General features: G+C 42.1%; 1 protein-coding gene across 1 annotated transcript; it reads right to left on the bottom strand.

Moving 5' to 3' along the window:
* Positions 1-29: 29 nt before the first annotated feature.
* On the bottom strand, positions 30-11,322 carry LOC109864004 (A disintegrin and metalloproteinase with thrombospondin motifs 7-like). Its single transcript, XM_020444769.1, has 15 exons — positions 11,140-11,322; positions 8,464-8,831; positions 7,966-8,274; positions 7,772-7,861; positions 7,475-7,599; positions 7,257-7,403; positions 6,446-6,604; positions 5,872-6,016; positions 5,424-5,516; positions 2,426-2,635; positions 2,197-2,311; positions 1,874-2,134; positions 1,063-1,183; positions 688-802; positions 30-284 (listed from the first exon to the last, which is right to left on the bottom strand). The coding sequence occupies exons 1-15, from the start codon at positions 11,255-11,257 to the stop codon at positions 30-32; spliced, it is 2,631 nt and encodes an 876-aa protein (XP_020300358.1). The 5' UTR covers positions 11,258-11,322.
* Positions 11,323-22,877: the final 11,555 nt, after the last annotated feature.

The following is a 22,877-nucleotide window of genomic DNA, read 5'->3' as shown; positions in this document are numbered from 1 at the left end:
CCAAAAATAAGATTGCCCAGACGTGAAACTCACCTCGGCACGCAGGGGGCTTGATTGCACGGCCTGACCTTTGCGTCTGGTTTCGTGATATTTCTGCAAAACTTATCGTCCACCAATCCGCCGATTTTCTCGATGCAACGTGGTTTCGATATCTGTTCTCCCGGTCCGCAACCTGCCGAACATCTATCCCAGTCGATAAAGCCCCAAGAGAACACGGGTTTGCGGGGAGTTCGTTGCTTCAATCCTAACGAGTATTTCAACGTGACGTTCTCCTTCGGTAAGACCTGTCAAATTAACCGGGCGTCAAGAAAAATATGAAAAGATGAAACTCAATTTTGGTTTAATATCGAACCTCAGCTTGCTCTACCCTAACATAAAACTAAGAAAAACTAATATCGCGCTTAAAAAATGAAAGAGTGATTTCTGGTCGCAAGAGCGTTATAAATTTCACCGCGTCGTGTTTTAAACGAAGATTAAAAGACACATTTGCAAAAAATATTCGCTTCGAAACTCGCGTTTTTGCGCGAAGATTACAACTGATTATTATACAGAATGTTTTTTTCGGTTCAAGTTAAGTGCGTTTCTTCCCGCCGATAATGCGTGTTTGAGTTTGAACACCCTGCTCGGAGATACGTTATCGATTCGCCGAGAAGAGCAACTAATTAGAAGTGCATTCATTATGTTTACCAATATAATCAAGTCCTCGGTGACGGGTCCTGGTATATTCAAAGCTTCCTGCCTCGGTCTTATCATTCCCAGCCACGCCTTGGATCCCGGCACGTCGAACATTCCTAGACGGTTACTGAAATGATCACGTCGTTAATTGCAGAGTAAGATCGGTATCCCGCCGTACTAGTATCTACGCAACGATGTGTCATAAGCTCGGCAAGATCGATCAAAGACAAGTTCAAGTAAGAAGAGGCAAGGAGATCAGATGTTGCATCAAGACATTCGATCAAACGAAGATAAGCGGTGTCGTTTTTCTCAGGAAACGTTACGTCATGTAAGAGTGAACGTTGGAAAAATAAGAGAGAAATTTTTATTTATCTTTTCTTTTTATACCCATCGATCAACGCGGTTCTCGTGTTTTTCGTGCGCACCACGATCCTCGATTTGGTCGGTTCCGTTTCCTCGACGCGGATATTCCTGGAGCCAGCCGGCACGTCCGTTATCTTCTTGAGCCCTTAACGCGAAAATTCGCTTGGGAGATTATTGCGAAAAGCTAGCTCCGCGGTATTACTCGTCGAGATTCCAATTTCGGGGCGCAACGTCGCGTCGCGCACTGCAGAAAGATTTATCTGGCTGTCGCGATCCTCAAAGCATCGCTGCGCTCGAGATTCCACCGGGAGAGCAAGGCCGTGAACGCGAGCCTTATTTCTTCTGCTCTCGCGGAATTTTAATTCGCGAAAGTCTTCGTCTCTCTCTCTCCCTCTCTCCTTTCATCCCCCTCCCGTGCTTCTCTATTCATCGTGTCGCGACGCTGAAGTTCATCGGCATTTTTGTCAAGTCGCGAAACCCGCTTGACGTGGAATAGCAAGCGACGTACCGAGAAAATTATTATAAAGAATTCAAGAGAAAGAGAGAAAGAGAGAAAGAGAGAGAGAGAGACCGACAGAAACTTGAAATTTCTAGTGGAAAAAATCGGTAGAAAGAGCAACCGTTTTTTTTAACTATTCTTTGAAGTTTCTTTTAAATATCAAAAAATATTTTTCAACAAATTATAAGAAGTGACCTTTTTTATAGTAATTATTGTGAAAGTCATTGTTTTGGATATTTTGCACATTGTGATATTCGAAATCAAAGCAAAATTATAGTATTCACAAGTGAACATGTATGTATTTTATATTCTAGCGCCGAAATGTTCTTTTCTTACGTGGTTCGTCCGTAAACGACGCAGTTCCTTGCTTCAGCGTGCACGACGTGCCGTTGCCTCTGCAGATACCGCAAACGTCTTCGACGGCGGCGGATTCCATATCTAGATCACAAGGTATCTCCCTGCACACACCACCGATGCAAATGTCGCGAATACCTCTATAGCACGTGGTGCCGTCTACCACTTCCGGTCTCAACGAGGTCACCAGATTAGCTTCGTTTGTGCAGTAAAGGGCGCAGGGATTTTCGGATTTTCTCAAGTCTGGGACAGATAAATCGCGATGTAATCGACACGGGAGTTTCGAAGATTTCTCGTAATCTTACCTTCCGGCAGATTGTACGCCATCCAGCGATGAACTTTCCCGTCCTCCGGGAACACCCAGTCGTTAAATTCGGCGCACTGAACGTCGCGAAACGATGGCGCGCCGATTTCGCAGGGCTGCGTAAAAAAAATAATTAATATCGCGTTTTATATGTATTTGAAAAACAAAATGTTTTATTTCTTGCAAGCTTCAAATTGTCATTTTCGTGCCGAGCGCACGTCGAGACTAACGTTAGTCGCGCAGATTTTGTAACGCTTTCTGTCGCCGACGCAGTAAGAGCCACCTCCGGATGGGGTTGGCTGATCGCATTTTCTTACGGCGTACGCCACGCCGGAGCCGCAGGTACGGGAACATCTGCTCCAGGACGACCAGGCGCTCCAGCCGCCGTCTGTGACTCCGGGTCGTTCTCCTACCATCAGGCACTTCATCTGGTAACACCACTGTAACAGTCGTTAACTCCGACGTACTCGCGGGAGTGACTTATGCCGAGAACCGAAGAAGGCACGGAGGATGTCCTGGAGAAGTGCATTATGCACCGAACTAAATGATGCACGTCTCTCGGAAGGGTGACGTGAAAATTTATTATGCCGTGCGAGAGATATTCTCGCGCGCTTCGGAGACTCCTTCGTCTTGTTCCATTAGAATCACTAACGCTATTCTCAGACACGAATAATTATTGAGTCTCTTGTGCAGTCTCTCGGGCGCAGTTGCAGCTATTTAACTTGCCAATTGGCCGGAATAATATTCGATCCTTTCGTCTCGTCCTCACGTTAATTATCTCGTACTTAAACAATAATCGTATAATGCGTGTCAGCCGTAATCACACTTTATTTAGCGTGATATATGCGTGAATAATGATTATCCGCGAGAACGCTGCTCTTGCAATGATAATATTAATACTTTCACGGGCCATCTGATGCCAAATGTATGTAGACGTTTCCAAAAATACTGAAATTAATGCAATATCCGTTCAATCCCTTTTTCTGTCTCTCTCTCTCTCTCTCTCTTTTTGTCTGTCTCTTTTTATTATTTTACAAAACTTCGTGTGAATAAATTTTCTCGTTTTGTTGAAACAGATACTTGAATTCAGCTACCGCGCTTTTCCATTTAGAACATCCGCATTAGTAGCACGGACGCTCGATAACACCCGAACGCATCGAATTTGCCTTCGACCAGCGATGCGATAATTGCTCTTCGCTACGCGGATTACAATTGCGCATCTATTTGTCTATTTTATTTTTGCCGATAATTGCATCGGCTTTGCGAAGTGCCACGACAAACAAACTCAATTTTTATGCACATAGATAGATCAATTTATTTTCATAGTCCGCGTTATCGTAGCAATTTCAATTTTGTAAGCTTTTCAATACCCAGCGCATCGTTCAATTGTGCTCGCTAAATTTTATCGAACGAAATTTCGTTCCCCTTTTCATGGCGAATTATTTAAATTATATACACACATATATGTCTCGAACATTCCTCTTTGAGTTATTTCAAACGAATCGTGCGCAATTTTGTTCTGCGCGAAAAGTACTCAAATCGATATTTGTTCGACGAAAATTTCTGTTTTTGAGACTCAACATATCTATCACGATTGAAATGTGTTTATACACAAAGAGAGAACCAGTTCGACGTGGCGGCCCAATTTGCGACGCGCGCGTGTCTACTTCAGGGTTTGCTCGTGCAAATTAGAGATTATTCACCGGTCGGATTCACGACGGGTTTTATTTCTCAATGGTTGTTACTCGACTCACCGACATCCCGAAGCGACCGGTCGGTCGACGCTAATGAGTCCCGTCTAAGCGCTTCGACGCTCACGGGGCGCGACCCATTATTAACATTGTCACTCAAATCTGATAGTTCGCCGATGTCTGATATTTGGACACCGTTCGCGTCGCCCGACCATTACAGCGTCACGCGCGAATCGACAATCTATCACGTTTTGCCGCGTTTTCCAACCGAATCCCTTTTTATAACGTCACGTAGCCGCGCATGCTTGAACAACCGCAAAAAACATTTTCGACCGACTTGCCTCGTTTCGATTTCCGAAATATTCGTGACTCGACTTCAAACGGATTTCACTTAGCAAGACATGCGAATTTTTATGCCCGAGATTTTATGGTCAGAGATATATATATATATATATTATTTTGTACAATATTCCTTTTATCATATTCTTTCAGCAAATTACGGAAGCCGATTTTCTTTTGACGGAAATATCGTCGAATTATCCAAGATTGTATGTTCAGTAATGAGAAGCGTTTTTAGAGACGTACTCTTTGATTTCAGAGTCAGATCTTTTTTAAAGTGCAGTTCTCTGTAAGAAGCTTTGATTATTAAACCAGAAACTAACAGACGTAATGTTGCACAGAGTCCGCGAAATTTTTTGTGCAAACACTCGCGAAAGCATTATTGTAAAAGAATTTACGGGCATTTGCGCGATGTCAGTCGGATGAGGCTTTGAATGCGTATCCGCTCGCAATTTTCAAGCTATACTTTGTTGCCTCAAGGGCCAATAAAACCTGACTGAAGGCTGAAACTGGTTTTAATTCTAAAAGGGCGCGGTGACTCACGGTCGATGGCGGATTCAGATAGCTTTTTTAGCTTTCTGTTATACACTCCCCGCCCCGTATCTCTTTCATGAGATACTTAAACCGCTCCGACGTAATGGCCTCACGGTGAAAGGTCTTCGAGAGAACCTTGATTAATTGATCAATATGTAATTTTTCTTCGAATCTACGTTCTGATACGCTTTTAAGGCTCTCGAAGGCGAGTAAGGACTTATTCATCAGTTACACTAAAAAGCTTTACGAGCGACGACGAATTGAAATAATGAAGCTATAAATGTGTGTGCAAGAACATACAAGAGCTTTTTTTTTATAACTATATCATAAATTCTAAAGGATTTCGAGCGATTTATGACTACCTCTTGCGCGAAACAAAGAGTGAGATTCAAACTTTAAACGAACTTAACTTAAAATAAATGTTTTACATGCAAGAAGAGAAAAGTTTCTTTTAAATATCAAAATAGCAGTCTGAAAAACTGAAGAGTTTGTTACGAAGTGCGAAGAAAAAGCAACTCAAACATTTTACATTTTCCGTGTTCCGTATCGTGAAAAGAATTGACGAAGGAACCGACGAGTCGTTCGCGCAATTCTAACGCCGGACACGTCGTAGATCATTCTTCGTGCCTTACTTCCCGCTCTTTATTCATAAGCGATAATTTACCCTCTTCTCGCCGCACGGCGTGCCCTCCGCGGGCGGTTTCCTACCAGACACGCAACCTCTACCCGGTATGGCGCACCTGAGAGTTTCACAGGTCTGAAAATCGCAAAACGCGAGATCGTCCCGCTTTAGTTGGTTGTTAGTTAGGTGCGTGCGGATCGCGATATCTCGACGCGATATCGCGACTCCTCGGGCCGTGTCTTATCTGACACCGCGCGCGCGAGCGTATTTTCCTAAACGGATAAGGTAGGCCGCAAAGGCATCAGCTTGTAGATGCCAACGGCAGATGGTGCCTCTTTACGGGCGACCTGCGTCCGCGAGCCGCCGATATGATAACGCGCTCGTTATCGGACTCGTTAACGGCGTCCGCAATCGCGCTCGGCGCTTTTTGCTATAAAAAAAAAAGTGGAAAGACGGTACTTTTCGTGTCCTTAATCTACACTTAACTTACAATTCCCATCTCGCATTGCCGAGCGTCCTGTCGATATCGCAAACGGCATTGATCGTCACCATCATACATTACGCCCGGCAACATCTGCGCTGCGGGGAAATGATGATCCCGCGGCTCGTCCTTTAAACAGAACGCCAATCCCTGCCTAAAATAACACGTGACTCATCTGCAATCTTATTAGTTCGAATAGTCGTTGTATTTGTTACACAAAGCTGAGACAACTCTTCATCTACTCAAGCGATTTAAAAATATTTTTAGATTAATTGAACTGTTATCTTGATGCAAGATTCACGAAAATCAGATTTCTCAAGAAATTCTGTTACTTCGAAAAATTCAAGCGATAAAAAAGAAATTAACTTTTCGTTATCGTTTAGCTTTTCATATCGCGTATCATCGTCAAGCTCCGTGAAACAAGAAGGCGCTGTTCTAATTTAATTTGAAATTTACGATCGTAGATCAGACACGTTGTGCATCTCCTAGCGAGCGCGCTCGGAGTAGATGAGGAAAGCAGCTTTGCTGCCGGCGGACTTTAATAAAGTCGCCAGCGACAGAAAGCAACAAGCATTAAGCTCACTCGATGTACGAGCGCAAGTAGCGCCTGGAGCACTCGGACCATTTTTTCGTGACGTACATGTCGCCCGGATGCATAACGGTGGTCTCCACGTATCCGTTCCCGTGATAAACTATGCCGTGGCAGCCGTTCTCCCGCTCAACGTCGTGGGACATACCCAGGCTGGTAATGAGAAAAAGAAAATCGGCTTTTCGGAGTGGAATATTTATTGGGGCACGCGCATCGCGTCCGGACTCGGCTCTTAAAAGGCATCTCGGAGGTAAAACGACGACGGGGAAGCCGCTTCATACATTAAACAACGCCCTCGACCGTGACTTATTTACGACGACGCTACGGCATACCATTATTTCCACTCTCGGGCAAAGAAACGGTCTTTAGGAATTTATTTCGAATTTTTTTCCCTCGTGTCGGCTGCAAAAAAGAGATCAGTCGATGGCGCAACCGAATCGAGCGGAATGGTTATCGAGACGAGAGAGAAAATATATCGGTTTCTAGAATATTCCCTTCTTTGAATCGAGGGTATATGAAACATCGACGTTTACCGTGACGGTTCGACGCATCCATCTATGCTAAATATACGCGGATTAAAAAAAGATATTGTACTGCGTTAATAATATAAAATTAGTTTTGTTGCTCCGATACACCGTAGAAGATTAACGATGTCGACTAACAATGATATACTTGTACATACACGGGCAGAACATTTCGCCGGACATTTACGCGGGGCTTTACAGCGCGCTGTAATTACTCGAAATTTTTTTTTTTCCGCCGCGTCTAATCAGGTCGGAGCGGATGAAATTAATTACACGCTTACGTGTGGCCTATCTGATGAGCTATGTGATAACCGGTTGGCAGACCGGCGTCTCTCACAATGGCTGCGCCTCTCAAAGGATCGCACGTACCAGCGATCGTCGACGTGCCGGTGAAACCACAGAGGTTCCTCGAGACGCAGATATTCAACCTGACAAATCATCGGTTGTCAAGGGAATCTCGAAATTAGATTGAATTTCAAGAATTGGCTGTGTCGCGTACCTGCTAAGCAGAATCGCGCAGTCGTGGTGATTCGGGTGAGAATCGTCGCCAGGATTCATGGTGCGCTGCCATTCTTGGAAGTGTCTTAACGTTGTTTCCGCGTTCCGATTTATTGACAAATTCATCTATTTGGCAAAATATCACAGGATTGAATTTAATAAAAATCACAAGAAACTATTTAAATTTTTCTATGATTTTTTTGTTCAAGTACAAGAGAAAATTAAATTTATTTTATACTATATCTCTGGAATAAATAGTTTTATTTAAATTGTTGAAAATTTTTATCAATTGTTTCACCTCATTTTCTTCCACCTCCAATCTTACAATCCTCACTATAGCCAACTGCACGTGAACGCCTAAACTGACGTCGTGAAACAATCCTCCTGCCTGACGAGAAGATTATCTTAAAAAAATTTTCATTTAATTAAATTTATATAAAAATTGTTTGAAAATTAAAACTTCCAACTTGCCATGTTGAAGAGCGTTAGAACATAATTTTCGACGTCGGATTCTCTGTGATAATTCAGCAAAGACTTGTCCAACACCACCAGCAGCTCCACCGTGTACGTTTTGCTCTCGTTTGATTTTGCGAGCACTCTCTTCCGTGAATTCAAAGCACGCTTGGCAATGATCCTGGACGTATTGCCGACGACGTTGCAGAGATCCTGCATGGCGACGCTTTGAAATTCGTCCGGGCTTCTTTTATACACGATATGCGGATGTCTCGCTTCTTTGGTGAAATCATGTCGCGCTATCGGCTCGATCATGTACCAAGCGCGTTTTGTTTTAATGTATCCGACCTGAAGAAGAAAATATTAAGATCGCGAAGAAGATGAATGCGATTTCTTTTTAAATTCTCAGTAAAAAATTCCACTCTGGATTTAAATAATTCATGTAGAAGTGCTACGAAAGGAGTTCAAGTCACGAACACATTACAGTCGTTAGCATACTACTTCGTGATCAATTAAATGAGATAACATTCAACTAACGAGTCCATAACAGGTGGACAGCGCGCTGTTCTCCGACTGTTTACGCACGCGGGCACGGTAGTGACATTGCGTGTCCCGCAATCGTTTCAGTTGCATATTACTCAAAAAGTCCTGCGATTCTCGACGTTTCTCGATTATCGCTCCTGGCCCGAGGAGTCGATGATTTGGGTAGAGTTCGATGTGATGCTCCTCGTGATCGATATGCAGGCGATAGTGAACCGCGGGTTCTGACGTCGTCCGATTTCGATAAAAGGAACGCTCGTAGTGATGAGGTATCTGATGAGACACGAAACTCCCGTCCGATCTGACCTTTCGCGGTATCACGAGTTCGTGCTCGTCTGGCAAATAAGCGGCGCGTGTGTAACGCCCTTGAAAAGTGAGAGATTAACGTCAAGATCGCGTTATGATCTTTTCTTAAAAGTATATTTGTTTGTCTCGCAATATGAACATGAATCAGAGTGTAACAGACAATTGAAAATCTTTGGCAAACAGATTGAAACACGTGTTGAAAATCACAGAGAGCACAATGTTACAATTATTAATATAATTTTACCACAATATGTTGAGTTGACAAGAGGCCTTAGTGATCATTTTGCCACTCTGACCGCAGTATATATTTAATATTTACTTTCGAGAGAATTTTATTGGGTTTCGATTTATCTAAAATTACGAATTCACAATAATAAACATTTGTTTGTATATTACGTTCAAATTTCCGAGTGTATGTTTCACTTATCGGCGGCGCGTATTACACGCTTTACTCTGTATGATGTTGTTACGCGTATTTCCATTTTCAAGAGAAATTCGAATGGAAATTTAATACACCAGAGAAATGTTTCTAAATAATAATCACGCCCGAACGCGCGTGTGATATTTTGTCATTGGCAGTTTCTCATTATTTAAACCCCGACGTTGCATAATGGCAACACAATGCCGCGCGTAATATCTATTCAAATAACATCATGAAATAGCTATTCAAATTTAAGGCTTCACATACACGACTCGATTAATATATCAAAACCCTACGCGCGCAATTAAACAGCGATCGAAATATACGTAGCAATATACGTGTAGCAATAGTAGAAATATACGTGAATTTTGAGTTTTACGCCGGCGTAAAAATGCGGAATAAACTTCGCTTCGCGAAAGTGAAAAGCTTCGACAAACAGAATTGATCGACGTACCGAGATACGCTCCAACGGGGGATGTGTTGTATGAGATCGAACGTGAATTCAGATATGATTGCAGAGAAGAAGGGGAATTGAGAATATTTTTAAAAACGCAACGGGGGTGGTCTCTTTCCGCTTTCATCTTCTCGGATAACGTTTCGTCGCGAAGATACGGGAAGAGCAGTTCTTCCCATGTAGGTGAAAATGTTAAACGGGCTAGAGTCTCTCGATATCAGATATCAATTTCGTCTCTCGTACGCCGCTGCGGTACGAGATAAAACAGAGAAAGAACCGAGAGAGAGAGAAAGAAAGAATAGAACGAAGTCATGGCAAGCACGTACAATGGATCATCATTTCGCGGTATAAGCGCAGCAGTTTTCTCGCTTGGCAGTGCTATATCACAGAGGGATGTCAGTCGCACACACACCAGCACTTTCCCTTTAAAAAAATTACTTGCCTCGTTCCGGACTTTAGGAAATTTAATTAACAACTCCTCGATCACAGCGGTTTTGATTTATAGCAAGGAGCGGACGTATTTGTTTTTCTTCGACAAATTGTTTTCTCGTTCTTGATGTAAGAATTTTTTTTTTTGAAGAAAAACGTGTTATTTCGAGGAGGAAAAAAGTGTCACGAGAGAGAGGGAGAGAGGTTAAAAACATGCCGTGTCGTTATGTTGCAGCGCGCGGAAGGATCCTCTTAAATCGAGCTCGTAATGAAAAGAAAGCATGTTTTTCGTTTTCGGCATTTGTGGCTACAACCGCAATGCAGGCAAGGAAGGGTAGCATAGAGATGTGATGTACAATGGGTCATCTTCTCGTACCACGAACCCACCTACTCTTCTCTCTGCTGCCCGCGAAACCGCGAAAAATAGCTCTCGCGTGCACGCTGTGCTCGACAAGAGGAAAGCTCTGCTCTGATAGATGGCAATGACTTTCTCGAAATAGGACAGGCTGATAGGGCGCAAAGAAGCTCTGAAAGGGATCGACATGGGGAATTTTTTTGCGGGAAATTACGAAAATGGCTAATATATCTCAAAAGACGTAGTGTAATATAACAGGGTCATATTTTTTGTGGTACATATTTTCTTCGCGCGATGCTTTCACGCGATTTATATATTGCATTTGTTGATGCAGTTTGAATATTATATAATTTATACATACATATTTATTATCTGTGCATATATACATATTCTTTTTAAAAAAATATCCCTCTACAATATATCTTTCTGTATATTCATATTGTATGAGAATATATCATATTTCCACATATATAAATTACATTAATATTGGTACTTTGAAAAGAGGGAAAATATTAATGAGTCAATCTCGAACTAACCTGTTAATATATTTTTTTAAATAAAAGCAATTTTTAAAATTTTGTTTAATATTAATAAAGCTGAAGAGAAATTAATTAATCCTCTCAACGACGTTTTAATTAAAACATAAAAAAAGAAATAAATAAAAACTGAAGGGAAAATTAATTGACATCGCACACAGAAAACGCATACCTTGATAACTAGCACAAACCAGCTGGCTGTGAAATGTCACGAGCACGAGCAAGCAAATGGATGGATAAGGCGACAAGCGTTTCATCATAGTATCGCGCGATCTTATCGTGACGTGCATCCGTCTCCAGCAAACATTGGACCAGAAATGCCAATTCTGTAGATAAAATTAAGGGAGCCAACCGGGTTGACGTAGTGCGTGCCATACATGCTGCAGAGCCGCGTATCGATCTCGAAACAAAAGGGTCGACGACCACACGTATTGCCTGTCAAACCAATCTATTCCCTCGTATATTTTTCGACGCAGTCTGAATGTTGTCATATTTACAGATACTTCGTTTTGTAAAAATCGTCGATATCTGTGCAGGTCATCGCATCAACTATCGTTTTGAAAATGACAGGTTTGTCTCAATTTCGTAACAAAAGAAATATAGGTTTGTGTAAAATATAATTTACAAAATTTGTATAGAAAATTATTTTATACGTATGTATGTTATTGTAAACGTCGTGCTTTATCATCTTATTTTACACAACGACAAGATTATCAGTGGAAACACTGTAAAGTTTGACAATAAAGTAGTTAACGAACAATTTACTTAAAAGTCTTCATCGCCTCTTAAGTTTATCGATCGAATTTCGTATCGCTACTGTCGAGCACATGCTTGAAAATTGAATTAAAATGTGCACATGTGCACACGAGGAAAGGCGAGCGAAGAAGTTACTCCTTAATCGTCTGTAGTAAAAGGTATCCGACCACTCTACTAGCGGTGACTTATAACGAGGTCGTTCAATGCAATCTCCTTATCGCAAAGTTCGGATTAAACCGGGCAAAAAACACCTGAAAACTTGCCGCGCAATTTCCAGAACGCCGAGTTTTTCCGCGAGCAAATCGCCGGCGATCTGTGGAAAAAGACGCGATTACTCGCGGCAGAGCGTGCGATTAATCGAGCGAATGGAAGCTCGCGGATGGGCGGACTGCACGTCGCTCGCTGTTTTGCTGCCTCTCACGAATAATCATTAAAGTACTGCACGCGCAGTTGACTTTATTTGTATTCGTACTTGTGTAATTTCTTAAGAATAATTTTGTCGAGTTTTCTCACACTTTCTCTCTCTCTCTCTCTCTCTCTCTCTCTCTCTCTCTCTCTCTCTCTCTCTTTCTCTTTGTGACAACTATTGAATAAAACTCATAAATGAACCTACCGGTTTAACAATAAAAGATACATTTTGTGCGAGATTTGTGCAATAAGATTAAATGTGACGTGCTAATGTTATACGAGTGGAATTCAAAATCAAACAGCCGCACTTAGCGCTAAATGCGCCGCTTTGTCGCCGCTAGATAACAATTGCAGCGTGCGAATTACGCAATGTCCGCGTGCATTCGTATGAGCGCGCTCGTTTATGACGAACATACCATTGTTACGTTACGGTTACCTTTTGTGCTCCATAATCGCGTTTTCATCAGATAAATCTGAATTTTTTTTTGCATTGAAACATGAACACTCTGTCGTCTAAAAGAACTTTTTAACGCCACCTTTGCTGTGTGTTTTGCTTCTCAATTCAATTCCTCTAGTAGAACGCCGTGAATCTGAGTTATTTCCCAAAAGTGTTTCCGTGTATTCCGTGTCGACTCTTTACGTAGAATATTTTGCGGAAATATGTTGGAAGAGAATATGCTGAATATAAAAGCAAGAAATTCTTACATTTCTACAATATCCAGTATATCCGAGAGAACATCGTCTTCAGTTTATTTTAATCTTAATTTTTGAAGTAACACCACGTTCACACGCACACTTTCTCTCTCTTTCTTTCTCTTTATATATATATATATATGAAGAAAGAATATATAATAAATATACACATATAATAAAGAATACACATACATATATATATATATATTATATATATATAACAATAAATCGATGCGCTTCAATTTCAAATAATATTTTCAAAACGGTGTTTTCGAAAACACGAGTGATATCGTACTATGTTTGAATCTCGCTCGCTGCTATTTTCATTATTTTCGTTCGCAGCGTGGAAACACGAGCTCGGCGCCAAGCGCAGAACATGTGAGATCTCTTTCAATTTTTTCGAAATTCAAGCAGAGAAAATAACGACAAAGCGAGCGAAGGTGAAAGAGGAAAACTGCGCGCGATCTCTTCTCTCGTCGCGTTTTGTGCCAGAGACTCGTCTCGTCTCGCGGACACGTAATGATCTTTTCGTCAAGAACAACCGCTGAGTCGTTATATGCGGCGTCTCGTTACTCTCGATTGCATTGTATATATATATATATATATATATATATATATATATATATATGTATATATATAGTTGGTCGTTATTTTACAACGATGTTCGTTCGCGATGCGCTCGGGATACCATATCCTTCGCGTTCAAGGAAGAAGTACGACGCAGTGTTTGAGCGCGCGAACGCGGTTGAAAGAGCGACTGACGTCGATTTTCCGGATCTACTGGCAAGAAAACGAAGCAGACGAGACGCGATGCACGTCCGCTGTTTTGTCCTGGGGTTTTTAGCCGCCGCGTGCTGACGATGCTCTAACGATCTCCGTTCTCTTCTCTTCTCGCAAACGAACGATTTCCCGGGTGTATCTAATGATTAGGACTCGCGGTCACTCTCCTCCGAGTACTCCAGATACACCGAGAGACGTTCGGAAAAGATACAGCCGCAGCTTTATAAGATTCGAGTTGGCTTACGCAGCATTTTTCAAAATGAGTTACCGCCGTGAGAAATAGAAGTGCATCGCTCGCGCTCAGGATTTATGGGATTGCCCGTGTCTATTATGTTTTGTTTTGTTTGCGGGAGAAGTGCAGTTTCTGTAACAGTGGGTTCTTGAACTCCCGACGCGCGTGCATCCTCTCGCTCTGAGGAATAACTGCACTGTATCTGCAATTTTTATACTCATTTTTCAAGCACAATATATTTGTCCTGCACAATACAAGTTTTACACTAACAAGAATTGTGCGTATTTTTCTTCATAATAAAACAGAATGTCATCCGTCACATATTCTGTTTTTTTTTTTCGCAATTGCTGTCGTGAAAATATTGCAGCCTTTGATTGACATCTGAAATATTTCGTTGTATAATATCTATTGACGTGTGACAAGACTGTTTTTTTGGTACACGAGCCTGAAAAAATGCGAGTAATATATTAAATTAAAAATAAATTACATTAAATTTAATTAATTAAAAAACTTAAAAGGTAATTTCTACGTAGAATCACAGTATAATTAATCATCTCGATTGTAATTTTTTATTTTAGTAAATATAGTATACATATAATCAAAGACTTGCAGCTGTTACACGCTGCGAGATTTTCATAAAAGTTTATTTTGTTTTGTACCGTGTTTTGCACGCAGTTTGTTTCTTTGAAATATTTAGCGCAAAATATAAATTTTTTTCCAACAAAGAAGAGATCTGATTGCTAGCTCTCGAATTGTTCCTGCAACGCCTTTTGCAGTATCTTGTCGTGAAAAAACGCGCATTTTTTCTCGCGGCGATATCGAGAAAAGAAAATGAAAAAAAAAAAATTTAACTCGCGCACAAGATATTACTAGCAATTTGTAGCAAGTGCTGGATGGACGTTGTGCGATGGACTCTTACGCTCCGCATACGACTACCTACTCCATCTCATAAAAACTTTTCATCAGCTAAAATTTGAGCGCTCCTAACTGTCGGATCCTGCCGGCTCTGATCTTGACTGCCGCAACTTTTTGCTCGATGATCCTTTGAAAAAGGTTTCAAAAGACTGTGATACGGCTCGAAAAAATCTCTTATTTTTCGTGGTCGTCACTTTGAAACTATAATATAACGTATATAAACGCGTAATCGTATAAAGAAATATTTTGATTATTTTTACAAAACTCATAGAGATAAAATTAATCCGCGCCAGATATAATTTACTACTACTATAAAAATATATAACGGTAAATTTTAACTTCAATTACATTTTTATAGAATTAATTTCTTTATTTTTTTACGATCTTTGTAATGAATCGCGTTTTTTCTTGTGGATTTATACGCGGCACTAAACTTTCTGAATTATAAGCATTATGTTACTCGAAAGAGTGAGGAAGTAACGGATGACTTAATCGCACGGGTATCTTCGCAAAGTAGTAATTATATAGCAGTTTAACGAGCGAGGCATTTAAGAAGGAATACATTTGTCGCGCGGGAGAGATCGCTACGGTCTTTCTGATTACTCTCTTTCGTATCTCCACTACGAGCAATTCCCGACCGTCGTCGTTGCGGAATCAAGCGAGAGTCGTCGCGCGATGCCTGCCGTCATCCGAGTCGACGGGCGGAGCCGCCTCCGTCGACTTTGTAACGTCGCATCGGAATTAGAGGCATATTTCGCCCGCAGGCGCCGGACCGGCTGACGGTGTTTTAATTAAGAAGGGGAGCGCCCGAGAGCAGGGCGAGAGAATATTTCTTCACGAGCCATTGCAGTCGCTCTTCTCTGCACCCTCGAGACTCATGGGAGAGGACGCGAAGAGACTTTCTCGACGAGATAAAATTGTCAGGCAGCGTAGCGGTGGGGAACGCGGAAGAAAAGAGGAGGCACTTTAAACGCTCGCGGCGCTGCGCGGGCGTTGGCGCAGCTCTAGCCATTATATTTAACGCACGTACAAACTCTTTGTTTCCTCGAGAGTCGGGCCATTCGTTTGTTCGTAACGCGCCTTGTAGCGTTTCGCCGAGAAGCTAGTGTTACTAGCAGCGGGCGCGGCGACGGAAGCAACGCAACGAGACACCGCGACGAAACGACTCTTTAATTCCGCACGTTCGGGCTATACGTAAGACCGCGCCCTTCTTTTCTTCGCGTTGGAACTGCGCGCACACAAGCGGGAACGTAAGACGACCGTCGCGATATGCGACCGCAACGTGTAGCTATTTTAATTCCATTATAAAGTCGGACGTATACAAAGCGTGTCAGTTTGTAATGTGCAATCGCTTCGCGAAAGACCGGCACTTTTCTTCGGAGAAAATATGATGTGGCGGTATACCAATGGTCGAAAACAATTCATTCTTAACGCGATTCTTAAGTTGTCAGAATTAGAAGCACGGAATTGGGTTTTGCTAAAACGTATATCAAATATTATTATTTTTTTTCTTCAAAAATTTTGATGGAAAAAGTCTGTGATTATACTAACTGCGCGTCTCTCTGCGTAACACGTGAGGTGTGCGAAAGCCTCATTACAAATGCAGGAAATTTCTTTCGATAGCCTTTCTCCTAGGTGACATAAGAAAGGTAATGAAAACCACGGATCTGACGCCGTTCAGATCGCATGCAAATGCCAGAGACGGTCAGAAAATCAGCGACCGTATCAAGAGCCGACTTATTATATTCCGAATAATAATGAGAGAGATGGCTTCAGCGCTCGCTCGACGAGCAAGCCCGCGCGCGAGTGCCTTTAGCAATTCAAACTATCGTTTAGACTCCGTGTTTTCCCGGTCGTGAACTGGAAGAGGCATCGCGACGCGACGGTCTGAGAGTTTCGCTGCGGCGGCCTGCATTGCCGCGAGCTCTCCAGTGACGTTTCATATTTAAAACATATTCGAGGCAGAGAACTCCACGGGTGCCGGATGAACCCGACGGAGAAGAAGGAGAGAGATATTCGGTGCAAAAAAGAGAGAGAGAAAGGATGGAGAATCGCAAGAGACGCGGAAAATATTTTCAGCAGGGCTGGATTCGGATTTCTCACCGCCCCGAAGCAATGATGATTGTTATTTTTCTGTTCACATGTATGCGCAAACCGATGATATCGTAAGACACATAAACAACCGTTCAATATTTTTGCGAAATTCAGCTCTTCGGACTTCGCGGTCGCAGATTGTATTTTTTTTTGTTTTGTTTTTGTTTGTCAATAAATACAAAGATAATTTTATTTAAGGTTTCCTTCGTTTATCAACAATCTTTATCGATCCACGAAAAGTCGCTTGCTATGACCTATAAGTAAGTACGACTCTGTGCAGAGAACGCGCGTTCTCGTTTTCCTTCTTTATTCCTTCTTTCCCGCATTGCCGTTTCTTTGATGAGTCGTGACCGTAGACGTCGTTGCATTTGCGTCGTTATACTTTCAAAAAAGCGCGTCCTGGAATGCGCCAAATCTGCCAACCACCAGTCTTCACATATAAGTGGTGTGTTTTGACCTACATCGAGTTCGCGTCGGAGTTTTTGAATAGTAGTATTTGTTGGAGCCACGTTTTCCGACGGGAGACGCGCGTGCACAAGTTAATTACGTGACATCGTAATTAATTCGCGCTTCAACATTTGTGTGGACAAAAAAACAAATATAGATATCACCGACAACAGCAATAAACTTTTATTATGCGAGAAATCCGGGAGATAGGAAACGGCGTATTTTTTTTTTTCTAGGAGAAAAATTTCGCTATGTCAGATAATCCGTCCGTCGAGAAAAGAATCGTGAGGCCGCCGCCATTATCATAAACCGCGCCTTCAACGTGGCGACTTTATGAAGATTGAATTAAATCGTAGTTCCCTTTCTCTGTGAAAGGAGCAAAAGCCGTTACGTTTTCTCTCTCGCAGAAAGAAATCGCGGGGAGAGATTCACATTGCCGAGGTTTTTCCCGTTCGGATGAAAACGGTGAAAGAACTTATTGAAAGTCGCATCGCCGTAAGACGTTAGTCGCGATCCGCGACGAATTTCCGGCTCTCTTCAAGTTCGCATTACGTTGCTCGTTAAACGCGGCGTTAAACCAAACGAAACCGCCCGATAATTTCGCGAGGATTTACAGGTTCTGTCATTATCTTTCCGTTTCTTTTTTTTTTTTTTTTTTTTTTTTTTTTTTCGTCTTAACGCGTGAGAAATTGCGAGGCGGCGTTGCCGGTAACTCAGAGACTCGAAAACGAAGAAGTGCTGCTAGCGATGGGATATCGAAGCCGTTACGGGTCACAACTTACGAGCGTTGAGCCTGATTAATGGCGACGATATTTCGCGGACCTTTCGAATGGATTATTACGACGCGTCAAGAAGGATTTTCCGTGATTCTTCGCATTATACTTTGCATCGTTATAAATTACTTGTCGCCGAGTACTTAAAACATTTTTACTCACTGCGCAAAAAACAAAAACCTAAACAAAAAAAACAAGACATTATTCTTCTTATTCGCAAATATTTGTGCGAAGTATGTCAAGATATCATCGCAATTTGAGATATTCCTTTCAAAATTACTGCTCCGATCGTATCGGGGATTTATATGAGCGCGCGCATGCGGCAAACGCCGCGCGTCGAATCCGCGCTACGAATTAAAAGCGACGCATATAAAGAAGGAATAATTGCGGCCGCACCTGCCACGAGATCAATCGGAATGGATTCTCGCTCGTGGATCACAAAAGTGCACGCGCCCGTCGAACTGCCACATGCAACGACCAGTCCGTCAAATGCGGAACAATCGCGGAACAATCGTCCGCGATAGCGGCGACGGGCTATATCGCGAGCGATACTCGCAAAAATTTATTATGAGTACAAACATCACGCGCGGGGACGCGACAAATGTAAATCTGCGCCGTCAGCTGCAGATGCAATTCGCCCTGCGACGCATGCCATTCTGACGGAATCACCACCGCGTGTGTGCGTGTGTATCGTCTATATTGTATCGGCAGATATAGGGGAAACGGTATCAAACGGTCGAAAGAGAGAGATATTTCGCCAACACAACGCGCAACAACGCGATTTAATATTGCACGACACGAACGTCCGCACTTGGTCGAACATGTTCATCTTGCATGCTTTTCTTTCACGTGAAATCGAAACGCGCCGAGCTACGCTGTTTTTCTTTTTGAGACCCAATATTGATGTTACGGTGTATAAAACATTTAAAAATCTATACTAGTTGAATTGTTTGCCAGCGAATATCACTTTTTTTTTTTTTTTTATATAACATGCGCGCTCACGTATCAAACGAATTCTTTTACCGACTGACGCGCACACAAGAGAATCTCTATGTCGTAGGTCAGTAATTTTGAAACATTGGTAAATAAATAAACAACCAAAACAAATCTTTTCTCCGCGAGTAATTGATCAAAACGTCAATATATATAGTGAAAATAAACATCGGTGTGTCGCTGTGTTTTGAGATCGACCGAGTTTTTATTTGACGACACACGCACTGACGATATTATAAATAATATAACGTGCACGCGAACGATGAACTTGATCTCATCGGAGTCGTATTTGTGTTGTACAATGCTTGGCCCGAAGTAAAGCCTCGCGAATATATTCGATCACGGACGCGAAACCTCGTGCATGTTCCGTGGGCGAATTAATTCGGAAGCGATCGCGAGCCACTTGCTGCAAAATGTCAGCGACGTAGTAGCGTCGGGCTATTACTCATACAGCGCTTACACATTATTAATGACAGCATCGATAACAGTCCAATTATGCGAGCTAAATAATCGGCCAACACGCCGTTATGCTGTTTATCGCTCGCGTCGCAGTAATGAAATAAATCCTTTGCGTTTCCGAATGTGCACGCGATTCCGACGGGCCTTTTAAACGTCGAGCTCGGAGTACGCGTATACGGAGTATATACGTTTACGATTTATTTCGCAAACTTTTTAAGGGATGCACGCGCGAGAGTCGGAAAAAGTTCGACGCGCAATCCGCGCATTTGAGTTGCGTATTATGAAATAACGTTAATTATTATTTTGAACGATGTTTAAAACTACTGCGTTTTTCAAAGAAATATTTTTATGTGTAATAATATAATTTACGATCTCTCTCTTGCTATAATAATTCGCTGTTGTCGCGGCAATAAAAAAAAAAAAACTTCATTGCTCTCTTTTGTAACACAATTGAATATCGTTTATAATAGAAATAATAGACACATGTATATAATTCCTATTTCAGTTGTTTAAATCTATTCATTTATATAATAATAATATAACAAGAAATTACTAACAAAAAGTAAATAAAATTACTAAATACTGAAAAAAAGTGTATAGATAGTGTAAGTTACCGGTACTATGGTAATCTGCTCCATTAATCATGCACTACTTGTCGTTTTATTTGTTACCGGCGCGGATGTACAGTTAATGTGACAAATTCATGCTCTGCGTCAGCCGCAAATGCAATTCGAGCTCTCTTCGTGCCGCTCGCTGGTTGCACACTACGGAACCGGTGGTAGAATTGCAGCCATTTAAGCGGTTGAAGTTGCATGCATTATTGAATATTACGGCGAATGGCGAATAGCGTCGTGTTGCGCTTTATATGTCGGCATAGACACGAACGATGCCAAAGGTTTGCGGGCGTCGCAGCCGCTGCGCTCGCTGATGGCGCACTCGCGCGTTTTTGACAGTTTATTTGAACGCAGCTATGCGGAAAGCGTCCGATCGACGATGCCGCGCCGCAACACGCGGATTTTTCGGGTTTGTCTTTGTGCGAATGTTCCGCACGAAAAACTAGCATCGCGCCGCGCAATTTCTATTGGTTCATCGAAGCGAGCAATTAACGCGGCACTCACTATTGTTAGTTATAAATGTTATTTCAATAAAAAGCAACAAAGAACTTGGAACACGTTGTTATCGTGTCATATAATTGTTCATTGTTTTAGTCGTTATAACTAGAGTTATAACCGCAGTTCATCTCGCGAGGGTGAAACAGTTTTAATGAATCGTAATTTCACGATGGAGTAGCTTGTCAGCTCGCGGAGAGAGATTGCAATCTTTTTACATAATTAGAACAATTAGTCACCGAGTTTGAAAAATATGTTGCTATTTCTCTGCGTTTTTTTGTGTCGGCAGTTTCGGGGTCAGAAGTTAGCAGCGGGATAATCTCGAACGAATTTCTAATGAACTACGGCGACTCCGCTAATTATCGTGCGCCTCATTCGACTTCGTTACGAGCGCGCAGAGCGCGTGTAGAGAGGTAGATATGTTGCATCAGTCAAAACTAGCAACTACGCTCGCATACAGAGAGAGAGAGAGAGAGAGAGAGAGAGAGAGAGAGAGACTGTGTTTTTATTATTTATATTTTTCAGCATGACGAGCCATGGCCAACGCGCGCTTCATTAATTAGTCATTTTTGGCTAATTCCGTCCAAAACGAGTCTCTGAAACACCCGCTCTCGCAGCTGAATATATTTCCACTTATCTGCGAATGACGAATTTCCTTTCGTACTACGGTTCTGTCGTGATTACAAATGTAAATGAACGTTCAAAAGCTAATCGGCGTAATTGTGTGTAACAGGAATATTTCGCTCTTACAGTTGCAAAATATCACAATATAATCAACGCATTGTGCCACTTGTTAAGTGGCACAATGCGTGTTAATTACGTTATTACACGTCGTATTACGCGCGGTGAATAGTGAGGCGCTAGTCCTGAGCCAGAGGATAATAAAAAATGTAAAATTTTAGACAGATTAAACAGAATGACCTGAATTAGAAAGAGAGAGAGAAAAACTGCTGAGTTAAAAAAAAAAAAAAAAGATGGAAAGGTTGACCCACATTTCGCGGACACTCCGCGATATCGAGTTGAGATATATCAGAGCGGCGAAAATTTAATTAGATAAGGATTCCGACGCGTGTTTCATCGTATTACGTCGGAATTTTGAAAGCTGGATTGCCCGAGGGTGTTGAGGGAAACTCAAGTGTCTCTGTTTGTAATAGAGAGACACCCTTCCATTAGGTAAGCTGGACGACGAGTGCGAGTTGTTCGTTTTCCAGTGCGAGACACAGACCTCTATCGCGCGGTTTGCAGAAACGTGGCGAGCCAGGCGGACAGTGGACAATGGTGTACAAGGAAGCGGACGAGGAAGATAAATAAAAGGCGGGGACCACACGATTTCACAGGAAATAGCTCCATTTCACTGAGATTTGTACGCCATTAAAGTTCATCCGACTCGCCGTAAGAAGTTCGAGCGATTCCGTCTGCTTTTTGACTAAATTCAACTTTTGCGTTTACCGTTCAAATCCAAACGACTATGCGGTTGAACGTAAAGGGATGAATTCCAGATCGCGCGCGTAATATAATCTCGCTCAACGCTACTGTATATTAAATTTACGACGCGACTCTTTTATGAATCTCTTTTCAGCGTTTTTTTTTTCAATTTTCAAGCGCAATGTGCATTAAGGAGAAAAAATGTTTTAGTTTGAAAATGATTTTGCACTGGCACACACCGGCGTTTATGCTGATATTTATCTTGTCTGCGTCCGTAGTTGCCACAGCATATTGTATTCCCGCGCGCGGCTTTTTTTGCTCATCAAACCACGACACTGATGGATGACCGACGGATATGTACGATATTTGTCTCTGAAGAATTAGTGTTTTTTTCTTGTATTTTCTCTGCGCGCGACTTTCCCGAGAGATGTGCAATATACATACATACGCACATGCACTTAGTCTGTATTTATTTTCGTCGTTATTCACATCCGGGTTGTAAACTGTTCTTGCGGAAATATTGGCGGCATCAAATACGCCACAATCGGCGGTGTACGTGTAACGAGTAGTTTCGAAATAGTTCATTCACTCAATCGGGGGAGTATCGATTTTCTCAGTCGACCGAAACGAGCGTCCGGTGTACGGATTACGAGTGGTACGCATTAAACTCATGTTACAACGACGTCGCAATAAACTCAATTAGATTGTAATTCTGACGTTTCAGCGCGCGAGATTTCTCCCCGCGTTACTAAAATTTGTTTATTGTACAATATGCGCGTTAAAATCGCCATAAAAGCGCGTAACGATGATCGATTAAACTTCTTAA

The sequence above is a fragment of the Pseudomyrmex gracilis genome, unplaced genomic scaffold, assembly GCF_002006095.1.
Source record: "Pseudomyrmex gracilis isolate BER0280 unplaced genomic scaffold, ASM200609v1 scaffold_15, whole genome shotgun sequence".
Taxonomy (NCBI): Eukaryota; Metazoa; Arthropoda; class Insecta; order Hymenoptera; family Formicidae; genus Pseudomyrmex; species Pseudomyrmex gracilis.
This window is presented reverse-complemented; position numbering and strand designations above follow the sequence as displayed.

Bases quoted from the DNA above. Each gene is read 5' to 3' on its own strand.
- LOC109864004 (XM_020444769.1), bottom strand. From the start codon at position 11,257: ATGCACGTCACGATAAGATCGCGCGATACTATGATGAAACGCTTGTCG. The intron at 8,275-8,463 runs GTTAGTTGAATG...TTTCTTCTTCAG, and splicing joins TGTCCACCTGTTATGGACTC to GTCGGATACATTAAAACAAA. The intron at 2,135-2,196 runs GTAAGATTACGA...TATCTGTCCCAG, and splicing joins GGCGTACAATCTGCCGGAAG to ACTTGAGAAAATCCGAAAAT.